We start from the raw sequence: 12,734 nt of genomic DNA, 5'->3' as shown, positions 1-12,734 counted from the left end.
ATATATATATATATATATATATATATATTAAAAACCAGATTTACATACTATAAACATAACATTTACCACTGTTTAAATTTATCATAACTTTTGTGAAAGTGTCACTGCCTTATTATACAAACAGTAATAATTTATTTCTCCTTATATCCATAGCAACCAACGTAGAAACAAAATTTAATCCAATGATGCAGATCTTATTAAATATTGCAAGATTAATTTTCAAATATCTAGCTTTCCTTTGAAAACCTAGCAACAGAAACATTAGAATGTTTGACTGATAATAAGTATATATATAAAGTAATAATAAAATTGAAAAATAAGGATGATGTTGGGATGGCAATGCCAAAAAGTACAGAAACAAGGTAAGGGTGAATACACAAACCCTTACAAAAATGCCTACTTAACTAGCCAAATATTTTTAAAAAAACTTTTATCTACAACTAAACGTTGAATTCCTTTCATTTGATTAAATTCAGGTTTGAATAAAACTGATTAATTCCCATAAGCTTGTAACATTGACTCAGTGGCTACTTATGTAAATATTTTTGTATGGTTTTTGTGTATTCATCCCTACTTTGTTTCTGTACTTTTTAGCATTGCCATCCCTACATCATTCTTATTTTTTCAAAATGTTTTTATATTACTTGCTTCTCCTCTTTTTTTAAAGAATGACAGTCACAATGAAGGCATCAGTTTTAGCCTGGTGTGATGCCTTGTCTCGATAGACATCATGTGTTGAAGTTAGTGAAATTCTATACTGCTTCTGCACTTCCCAAGATAAAATGCAACATTTTGGTGAGTAAGTCATCACAACAACTTCAAACATGGTGAGCCAGCCCTTCTGATGCCAGATTCAAAATAATCAGCAGAATATTTGAATGTTACTCCGGTCGCCAGTTTTCTACTTTAGCAATGTTCTTTGGCTAAACTGAAGATCATAATAGCTTTTGAAAACCTAAGTTAGGTGTTTATAAAAGTCTCTTCCATTGTTATAAGAAAGATTTTAGACTATTATAAGCAATACATAATATGCGACGGCCCTTTTTTTCCGGGCCCATCCGTGCTTAGTGATATATGATTCTTTCTGCGTACATAATATTTTATACACTATAGTAGTGATATTGCCCAATTTTTGGCAGATGAGTTCTATTCAGTATTGCCTAAGTTTTGGCAGATGAGTTAAAAACTTAGGCAATACTGAATAGTCATATGAGTTCTATTCAGTATTCCTTTGGCTCTGTCGTAAAAAGGCTTAAAAGGAGATGATGGTACTCCGAATTTTCCAAGGTAGAGGAGTCGTATAGTCACACACATAGTAACTTATAACTTACGGCTGAATTCTCGTTATAAAAATGCACATCCAAAATGACCGAATATGAGAAACTTTCGCTTGTATTGAAGTAACATTAGTTATTTTAATGCGTCCAAAATACAAAAAAAAAATTCATTTGACTTAATCAAAATATAACGTTTCTACATTCTCTGACGGAGTACGGCCTTCGCTTAGTTAAAATGTCTTACTTTTCTCGGCGAGTTCGATACGTTACTGCCGTAGTAATCGGACACCGATAGCGCCTTCTCCACCAAACTTCTTGGGAAACCATCTAGATTGGAGAAATATTTGTAATCACCAGAAGCTGTTGAAATTGGAAAATCTTCGTCCCTGTACCTGCATTTCTGTAAAAGAACAAACACAAATGACTAAACTTGTACAAGTTGAAAAGAATATCTTTTTTTTTCTTCTTCTGATACACAGATTGTATTATCTTCTTTACGGTATTTTTCTAATGTTAAATGTGTGTATATATTACTTGCTCATTACTAATCGTTACTAACTCTTAAACTGAAACTCAACATTTTCTGTGGACATCAGAACGGTAAATCGCTGTAAAAGATTTCGACAAAATCAATTGATTTATTTTGAATCTAATACGAAACAATTTGACAATGAACATATTACAATCTGAATGAAAAAAAAAAACATGTAGGTAACTACTAATTGAATTTTTACCATAGTTAATAATCAGAATCAGTCGTGTAAATATACTTTGTTTTACAACAGTACATGACCAAATTCAACGTTAACTGAACAGCGAGGAACATCGTTATATTCACCCAACGGTAAGAAGGTTTTGTAATTTTTAGATGCAACACGAGTTACATATCCTGCTATTAGATGCAACACGAGTTACATATCCTGCTAAAGAAGCTATTCACAACTGACAATAATTAATATTTTTAACTAGTTACTAAAATAAACTGAAATGAAGGATCTGTCGAAGAAAAAAAACTTATTTTTAGCTTTTGTTACGGATATTCCATCATGTAAGAAGGTAAAAGTGGTTACAAAAGTCGCACAAGACTTTTGTTGTCGATGTCTGTACAACTATATATATATGCATGCGGTATAAAGGCATTTCACAAAAATAGCATGTAAAGTTTGTTTTCTTCACTTGAACGATACCTTATCTGCACAATAAAATAAATGACCAAGTCAGGGACTACTACAGCTCACGCATAATGTCCTTAATTTTAAACTGAGAACCAGAGAAGAGGCAACCTGCATCGCCCGCCGCCTAAAGCGACTATTACTAACCAAATCGCAGGATTGACAGTCACTTTTATAAGTCACTCACGCGCAGCTGAAAGTGCGAAACGTAGCATCAAATGTCTAAACCGAAACATTTTATCCCCTCGCTGTCCCATACGTTAGCCATTAGGCCAAAAATAATAATGAATTAATTTTCATTCTACATATATACATACGAAATCTAACAAGACAACTTTTACTATCGATGTAACTAAACTGTATACGTGTTAATCAAAATGTCTCAAATATAACGCTCTACTTCTGTAACGTTTCATATATATATATGAGACTCCCTAGCTATAGTTGGTGAATTGTAAGTTAGTCAGCCACATTAAAAAATACTAAAATTACTATAAAAATGAAACAAAAAAAGAATTATTCCCTTAACATTTTAAAATCAAATATTTCTTATCAAAGTCTGTACTTGACATAGGGAATATCGTTAAGTGGCATTATACATTGCTCCGCCTACTTTTGTACATACAGGAAGAGCACTTGAAAACGCCAGTTTAACAGATACTGTAAAGTGACTTCTTCCACAAATGGAAGGGAGTTAGTTACGTATACCTGATTGATGATATGCCACACAGTGGTTAATGCTAAACAATGAGCCCGTATGCATCGGCCTGCACGATTTAATTTTAAGGAACACGCTCCATGCACGAAACAATACCGTTACTTGATGTATGGTAAATTTAAAAATATGTGTGCAAACAGATGTTATGTTGTGAGAGGGTTAATTAGAAAAAATGATTTAACGTTATTATTATGTGTTAACTACAGCTCATGCTGAACACGGGACTGTAAAGAGTTAATTTAAACCATTCAGTTGTTTTCAGAATCTCAAATATTACTTCCCTCGTAAGTATTATATACTCACTATATCTCATTAGTTATACTGATGGCCAGATTGATGTTTCGTTTCGCTCTAAGTACATAGCTTGCTCTGATCGGAAGTTACTATTAACTTATTTTAATGTGAATACACATACACACGCAAAGACTCAGTTCTTTGATGTCCAGTAACAGATAAAGATTCGACTTTGTTCTAACATCTATAATTTAGACTTCATACAAATATGTGCCAAGAAAGAACCTAAATAAAGTTTTTTTTAAAAAAGCCTTATCCTAATTCTGATGTTTCTTTGTGATCAAGCAAAAACCTACACGATGGGTTATTTGTGCTCTGTCCAGCGCGGGTATCGAAACCCGAATTTTGGTAAACGTACCACTAAACACGGAAATGAGTCTAATTGTAATGTATAGTGGCATAAATAAAACTGATAAAAATCACATTTCCCAAACTTATTCCAGTTCATACCGAAACAATTACTGTTCAACTAATTTTCTAATATAAATCGCGTCTCAACTACTGTTAAACCTGTCTCTTCCTTGTGGCTCAGTGGCACGTCTGAAGGCTTATGACACTAAAAATCAGATTTCGATACCCCCGGTGGGCAGACCACAGCTAGCCCAATTGCCCAGCGTGTGCATAATAACGAACAAGATACGTCGTATGTCAGCCTCCCTGAAGAGACCTCGCCGGCAATTATGGTTCGGATTACATAATATTATTCCATAATTGCCGACGTGGTCATACACTCTTGGATCTAATGTCCCAGTATCTTTCAGTGGTTTTAATTTAAGAGTGTATAATATTATGTAAACCGAACACTCTTAAGTTAAAACCACTGAAAGATACTGGGACATTAGATCCAAGAGTGTATGACCACGTCGGCAATTATGGTTCGGTTTACATAATATTATACACTCTTAAGTTAAAACCACTGAAAGATACTGGGACATTAAATCCAACAGTACATGACATGATTTACTAGGTCAGTCTTACTTGCTCACAGGGTTAAAGGAAAGCTTATTTCTTAGTTACGTAAAAGATATGAAAATATGACAGACATTGGAGGAAGCGCCATTTAATTACAGATAAAATGCGCTTAAAGCAAACTCCAATAACATAATTTAACTATTTCTAAATCTACCGTGATACTTTTCCTCATCCTATTGATAACTGAGCGTTAGTATCTACGTATAAAGCATGTATATTGAAAATGAAGGAAAAAGTTGGATGTGTCATTTAAATGGCCTAATTTGTTAAGCTCTTAGAAACGTGTACTGGCAAAGACAAACAGAAAACATCGACTTAACTTTGTAATCGAAAAATTGTTTACATGGAAAATTTGGTACAAAAAAAAACAAACTAAAGATGTCTCTAATTAATAAACATTAGCCGTTCAATTTCCACAATAGCAAAAAACCGCAAAAAAAATTATTCGAGTTGTTTCACTACGACGCCACAAAAACATTTAGTGCTCAATGCAAGTTTAACGTAATTTTCTGTTCTATACAACATCATGTTTCTCGTTCTGGTTGCGATGCTGGTATTTTGGCTTTCGTTTACATAATTGCTTCACATATTTTGAATAAATTTTGTAGAATGGTAGTGCCTCACGATTCACGCTGGATGGTTAAATATTTGGTAACCTTATTCTATAACCAGGAGGTGCTTGAGGTAGTGCACGGTGTCACCGTGGTCTAGGATGTGTAATATCTTCATGCAACATGACAAAACGTTAACTACATCACAACAGGACAGAACGTTAACTGCATCACAATTTTTATTTTACTTTTTTTTTCATAGATTTTGTGCACATTAGTGACACACTTACAAATTATACAAAGTGAGCATTTAAAGTGCAATTACAAATGCACATTACTTGTATACTAATTCACCTGCAGAGTGCATATACAAGTCACATTATTGTGGTCACGTGTATGTAATTCTCAGCTGCCAACATGTAAGCGTGCACAACAGTTAAAAGTTAGCTTATTATTACTTTTTAATTTAAAGACTGAACCATTTATACTAAAACTGCACCCGAATACAATCAGGAGATAAGCCATAAGATCAAATAATCAGGCATAACGATGGTTGGAAAGATTAGTTAATATTGGACACACGTGAACCCTTCACACTAAATCTGGAACACAATAAGGAGATAAAATATGTTATATGATCAAATAATCAGGCATAACGATGGTTGGAAAGATTAGTTAATATTGGACACACGTGAACCCTTCACACTAAATCTGGAACACAATAAGGAGATAAAATATGTCATACGATCAAATAATCAGGCATAACGATGGTTGGAAAGATTAGTTAATATTGGACACACGTGAACCCTTCACACTAAATCTGGAACACAATAAGGAGATAAAATCTGTCACACGATCAAATAATCAGGCATAACGATGGTTGGAAAGAGAAGTTTTCTTGGACACACGTCCATATATTCTCGTTTAAACACTTTATTAAACGAGTAAGCAGCTGGTTTCTAAAATTCCTAGCTGTACAACGTTAAAAACAGGAACAAAATACCTATAGAACATGATCTTGTTACAAACGCCGTTTTTCAAGTAATATTGATACTAACAGATTAACAAAATTAAAACAAAAATTCCTGTTCACGTGTGTGTGTTTTAAAAGTCAACCTCGTTATACATGAGACTTCTTTATTTCGACATAAAACATTCATGCTCAGAGTATGGTTTAAAGCGTGCAAGAATATGATAAAAAAACAGACTTGAAGCTGTGTGCATGACGAAATTTATGCTGCTCTGCCGCCACAAAAAAAAAAAAAAGTGCACGAGGTCTGTTTGAGTGGATAGTGGTGGATATGCGGAGGAGGGTTCTGTGTGCATCCGATAACACTCAATAAGAAAAGCTGACACGTATCGTCATTCAGCGGACGAAGGGTAGTGTCTACATACTCAAGTTTAGTCGCTAACCACTTGACGATGTGTACTAAACATACATACATACTCAAGTTTAGTCGCTATCCACTTGACGATGGGTATTATACATACATACATACTCAAGTTTAGTCGCTATCCACTTCACGATGGGTATCATACATATATACTCAAGTTTAGTCGCTATTCACTTGATGATAGGTAGTATATACATACACAAGTTTAGTCGCTATCCACTTGACGATGGGTATTATATATACATACTCAAGCTTAGTCGCTATCCACTTGACGATGGGTATTATATATACATACTCAAGTTTAGTCGCTATTCACCTGACGATGGGTATTATACATACCGAAATTTAGTCGCTATCCACTTGATGAGGGGTAGTATATACACATACTCAAATTGACCATTGCTATTAAGATGACGATGGGTAATACCTTTACAGCACTGAGAGTAAAGATCACCTAAAAACTCGAAGGAACACTAAGTTCTATGTAAACTATAAATAGGACTCTAAGAATAATTAGTGTCATTAACTGTAATAATGATGGTATTTTTGTGAGACTCGTACGTTATTAGCGACCATGTAACCGAAAAATTAAGAAATCACGAAAAATTTTGTACGTAAATAGTTTAGGAACGTGGGTTTAAAAAAAAAGCCGACGAGATCATTATCATTCGCAATTCTAAGGTTATAGCCCCAAAATGTTATCATAATGATTCTCTTAATTTAAGTGAACACCAATGACGTTATATATAAATTGTATATACATCTTGAACAGCTGTCATCGTGTTACACGCCTTCAGAATAAATCTGTGGACGGTACTTTGGTTAAAAGCATTAGAGACCTTATTAATACACACAACTTTGATTATAATGCATCTATTATCCAGTATGGTTTCCACTTGAAAACTTACTATATGTTACGCATTTAATTAGTCAACCTGGAAACATACTCGAAAGAGATATGGGATCTCAAATTTCCATGCCTTTGCAAAGCCACACTAGTACCTGTAAAGCGTGATGTCGTTTCTCCATGTTTGAATCTCGTAACAGATAAACGTGAGCACTGCAGCTGTCACATCTTAACCAAGTTTTTTAAACTGGTAAATATTTGAAATGTAAGAAGAAGAAGAATATAATGTTCCATTACATCTGTTCTGGTGCGAGTATTTGTTCTCTTTAATTACATATCATTATTAAGAATAACTACATTTTGAAAACATTTATTATACAACAATCTTAATACTTCCTGTTTAATGCTATTGTTAAAGTGAATTTTAATTCAAAAATTTTATATCACAAGCACTTACACATATGCTACTATAAACAATAACTATAATTATGAAACAAACACCAGGAATCACGTTCAAACATAAACTAATTTCATTAAGTTTTAAAAACCACATCAAGTACATCTGTTACTCGCAGGAATACGATTACGAAAATAGCACAAGTATTCAGTACGACTGGGTTTGGGTTATTTTGAATTTCGCGCAAAGCTATACGGTTATCTGCACGAGCTGTCAATAATTTAGCAGTGGGCTACTCTTTTATTAATGAATAGTGGTACTGGCCGTCACATTATAACGCCCACACAGCTGAAAGGGCGAGCATGTTTGGTGTGATGAGGATTCGAACCCGCGACCCACAGATAGCGAGTCGAGTGCCCTAACCATAGGCCATGCTAGGCCTATTCAGTACGAGAGTAATTAAAAACATTTGTTATTCCCAATCTATCTGTTTCATCCAGGTAAGAGAAGGCACAAGTTCTTGCAGAAATGTCCACAAAATATTTAAGTGTCTTTTGTCTTTTCTGGTACATCACATCATAGACGCAAAACCTGAATTGCACCTCATGTGACAAGTGGGTTAAAAGACAAGGTCAAAGACTCCCAAGATTCATGCCGTCGCTAACTTAACAGACCATATGATTTATGTTTTACAATTAGAACCATAAACAAAAGGTAAAACATCATATTATAACAAATTCTTCATTTTATCCCAGTACATTATCAACATTACCGGAAATCAAACAGAACTCTGTGATTGATCAGAAAATATTAAACCTGAAGAATGGTCCTGAAGACGAAAAACAGTAGACTTTGGAAATGTCGTCCTCTACACTCGAGCTACATAAGTAGATTGCATATATTTCTACAAGTGTGTTTCTCTAATAGACAGATGCGGCACATTTCACGGCCAACTCAATATCAATACTTAGCCTAAACGATCTATCAAAGAATTATTAAACCTGCGCACAATTGTTTCCCATACCGAAATTATGAATAGGAAATAGAACTTATGATTTATCAGTTTGGCTTGGTTATTGTTAAGCGCAAAGCTGCACAATGGATTATCTGTGCTCTGCCTACTACGGATATCAAAACCCGACATTCTAGCGTTGTAAGCCTGCAGACTTGCCGCTGAGCCACTAGGGGACAGATTAATCAGAAAATATTACTAAACCCATACATAACTGTTTTCCTATATCGATATCTGTAACACTACATTCAGTTGTTCATATTTACGGAATTATTTATATAATAAATTGATGAAAAAATCATTTACGATCAAGAGCTTTCAATAAAAGCAATCCATGGATCCTAGTAACTCCAACTATCAGAAAACCTAATATAAGCTGAACAGCAAACTCACTCATTGAATAAGCTCAGCAGACAAACTGACTCGTTATACAAGCTCAACAGAAAAACTGACTCATTAAATAAGCTCAGAAGACAAACTGACTCATTTTACCATTTACCGTACTACAAGTACCACATGGAGCTATTTCAAGGCTGTTGATAGTATTAACTTCAATCGTAAAAATCGTAACTACGTCGTTCGTATAAACGGTGAATTTGACTCTGGCAAGTTAATCTGATGTAAATCTTAAACAAACACAGCCTCTTAACCCAACCCCATTAAACAAATTTAGTGAAAAATACACTATAGTAGACACAGTTTGAATGTTCTACTAAGTCCAAGAACAGGTTGCAATTATGAGCCTTCTTACCCAGATTAAAAGTAACAAATGTACTCTATCGATGATATACGTCTTCAAAGTTGGGTTTAGGTTTGGTTTGAATTTCGCGCAAAGCTATAGAAGAGATATCTTCGTTATCCGTCCCTAATTTAGCAGTGATAGACTAGAGGGAAGGCAGCTAGTCAACCCCACCCACCGCCAACTTTTGGGCTACTCTTTTATCAACGGATAGTGGAATTGACCGTCATGTTATAAAGCCTTCACGGTTGAAAGGGCGATGTGATGGGGATTCGAACCCGTGAACCACAGATTGCGAGTCGAGTGCTTTAACCACCAAGCCATGGTCTCGAAGGAATGTTAACCTTTTTCTTCGCCGATGTTTATGGCTCACCACTATAAAAACACAGCTTCGAAATTGAACGTCTAGATGAACGTGCTATGGTAACACAGGCTATACAGCTTAGTAGTGTGTTATATTAAGGCAAGATTAAATTAATCCTAAGCGTCTATTTTGGCAACGCAGTTCTAGAGAAGGCGACACGTGGTCTAGGCAGTAATAAGATGATTCACCTTACACAAGGTTCAGATGCAAAGTTAAGGTCAGCTAAGATTTTATGTTTAATTAAAGTAAAAATTACGTCACTTTTCTTCATATCAGTATCCAGCAAACGAGTGATAATACCAACTGGTTTATTACTCGACTATGGAAGTTATTAATGCAAATTTATTTAGTTATGATGCACAAGTAGAACGATGTGTCAAGACCGTTCAAGAGCACCAAAATTCTTTGAAACTGAGGCAGATCTCTGTGTCTATAAACGAAAGGTGTAAGAAAGCCAAATAAAGCAAACAAAAAAACAAAGGGACAGAAAAACTTAAAACACGTGTACACCGCTAATTGAGTTGTCAAATAATCCACAAAAATACACTAGTTGAGATCGATTAATTTATCCCCAAGCCATTTTCATAACATACTAATGGTAACAAAATCTTTTATCAACAGATATGGATCTGGGAGGATCAAGTGCTACGTATACCTCTTCTTCCCTCCGGCACTGATGTTGTTGTGATCCGATTAAGTCGGTACAGTTAAGAGCACTATTAAATGCTAAACATCACATAAATGAGGATTTTGTAATATCACTATCATAATTATATTACCTTTTCAGAGTCGTGTCCATTTATGTTCAACGTTGCGCATCTGCACTGGTAGTACACATAGTCCTTCATTTTGAATGTAGACAGTCTTAAATTACACAAATAGTCCCATATATTCCAATGTTTGTTCATTCGGTACTATAATTAGTATGTATTCAACATTAATACGCTAATCTAACCTATATAAAAGCCAGTGTGTGTCAAGTCATACTTGATTTCTCGAAATATAAGGGGTCATAAAAGTCAAAATGCATTTATCCATATAGAATAGTTCGATTACTGTCTGCTCATTACGATTTTAATGACAGGGTACAAGGGAGCTGTGAGGAAGGGAGTGCCCTGAAACCTTGTAAGTGTAGTGAGTGTTGCTATAATGAGACTAAAGTAAAGACGTATGTGGGATCACCTAGCCTAGAGTCAAGTGCATAAAATCTATCATGAAAGTAAATATATCGATTCAATATTAAACTTAATCGTTTCTGAATTAAGCCATTTGCTGTTATATCACCAACGTTTTTAATATAAAACACACCTCTTACTGAACGGAGGCTCTAAATTAAGAAATCAACAAATATTTTTCCAGTTTTGTTGTCTACATTTCAATTTATATTTTCAGTACATAGATTAACAACAATATGAGGTTGTTGCTAAGCGACATGATATAAAAGCCATTCATTATTGGAACATAGTGTTACCAAAACGCACTGACTTTTCTATATATTAAAAGTTGTTAATCTAACTGATGTTCACCAATTATTCTATGAATACGCCACGAATTGAATTCAAGAATGATCTTAATTTTGATTGGTTCACAAAGAAATTTACCGACGTTTGACTGCCTCGACTGCACTTTTTTTTTGCCATTGTTGGTAAAGCTTGATTTCGCAAAATTTATTTATTTCAGTTAACTATGATATGTGAGGTTAGGGTATACTATGGGGTGGGAGTGGTAGTATTTGCCCCGTCATTTTTGACGGGCTATACGCTAGTAATACATAGTAAATACACCATACAAATGATATGGTTAAGTAAGTGTAGCAGTAGGTGGCTGATTGCTATACTTATAGTAATATTTATAGGGGAGAGGAACTTAGTCACATTACCATCATGTACGAGATAGCGATCTAATGAGCATACTATCTCGTTTTTGTTTTGACCGATCTATTGAGTCTGACGTAGAGTGGATGTGTGTTCACATAATTGTGTAGAAAAACTAAATTTGTTGTGTGTGTAATTTTACATGCTGTAGTGAGAACTGAGTTTTGTATAGTTTGTAGTTTCTGTTTAATTATGTGTGGTGTAACGTTAATCCAAGCCAGGCAGGCATATTCTGTTATCGGCCGTATTTATTGTTTGTAGGTTTTTAGCCCCTGCTCAGGGGCTCATAGAATGGCTCTGAGTTTGTTTTTTGTATTCGATTTTATTACTCATCAGCATCTCTACCAGCCTACCCCAAATTGAAATTCTTTCTGGCAGGATTAGAGAAAATTAATCTATGAGATACTGGGCATGGTCAAATACATCAAGGGTTTGACCTCTTGAGTCCAAAACTGTACTTACATTTCAAATCGGTCAAGAGATGACGGAGCTATGAGTTAAAAGATAATACTTGAAAAAACAAACAACAACAAGGATATACGCGCGCCCCACGCTTGGTATTGCTGGCGCATGAAAAGAAAAAGCTAATAAAAAGAAAAAAAAAGGTCTCATAGATTAATTTAGTCTATTTCTACCAAAAAAAGTTTCAAGTCGCGCGGCTATTGAGGATACCCTCTTGTTAATATGTTTCTTGGTGACGTGACTATGTTAGACTCCTGACGTAGTTCACCTGCTTCCAGATTTTTGTTTCTGAGTTCATTTACATGTGTTTTCCAGGTTAGCTTCGAGTTGTAAGTAAGGTCTAAGAATTTTGCTGATGTAGCGGTCTGAAGAAGGGTTCCATCTAGATAAGTCTCGGGTTTGTTTTTTTAAAGCTTTATTGGATTTTGAGAACACAAGGACTTGTGTTTTTGATACATTAATTTTTATTATTTTCTTTTGGTAGTATTCAGCTATATCATTAATCACAGGTTGTAGCGAATTGCTAAATCATCCGCGAACTGCGAGACAAAACAGAAATTTGTGTCAGTGGCATATCGCTTACATACATGATGAAGAGTATGAGGCTAACTACCCCTCCCTGAGCAACACACGCCTCAGGAGGAAAATACTCTGAGTATGT

The 12,734-nt window shown here is 34.9% G+C and overlaps 1 protein-coding gene across 1 annotated transcript in view; it reads right to left on the bottom strand.

Annotated features, from left to right (window-relative positions):
• Positions 1 to 12,734, bottom strand: part of LOC106475613 (disks large 1 tumor suppressor protein-like) — a gene marked incomplete at its 3' end in the record, with an annotated part of 180,333 nt that overhangs the window by 124,920 nt on the left and 42,679 nt on the right. Inside the window, exon 4 of the mRNA XM_022380864.1 lies at positions 1,522 to 1,677. Within this exon, the coding sequence (XP_022236572.1) occupies positions 1,522 to 1,677 (156 nt within the window). The remainder of the gene's footprint in view (positions 1 to 1,521; positions 1,678 to 12,734) is intronic.

The sequence above is a fragment of the Limulus polyphemus genome, unplaced genomic scaffold, assembly GCF_000517525.1.
Source record: "Limulus polyphemus unplaced genomic scaffold, Limulus_polyphemus-2.1.2 Scaffold148, whole genome shotgun sequence".
Taxonomy (NCBI): Eukaryota; Metazoa; Arthropoda; class Merostomata; order Xiphosura; family Limulidae; genus Limulus; species Limulus polyphemus.
This window is presented reverse-complemented; position numbering and strand designations above follow the sequence as displayed.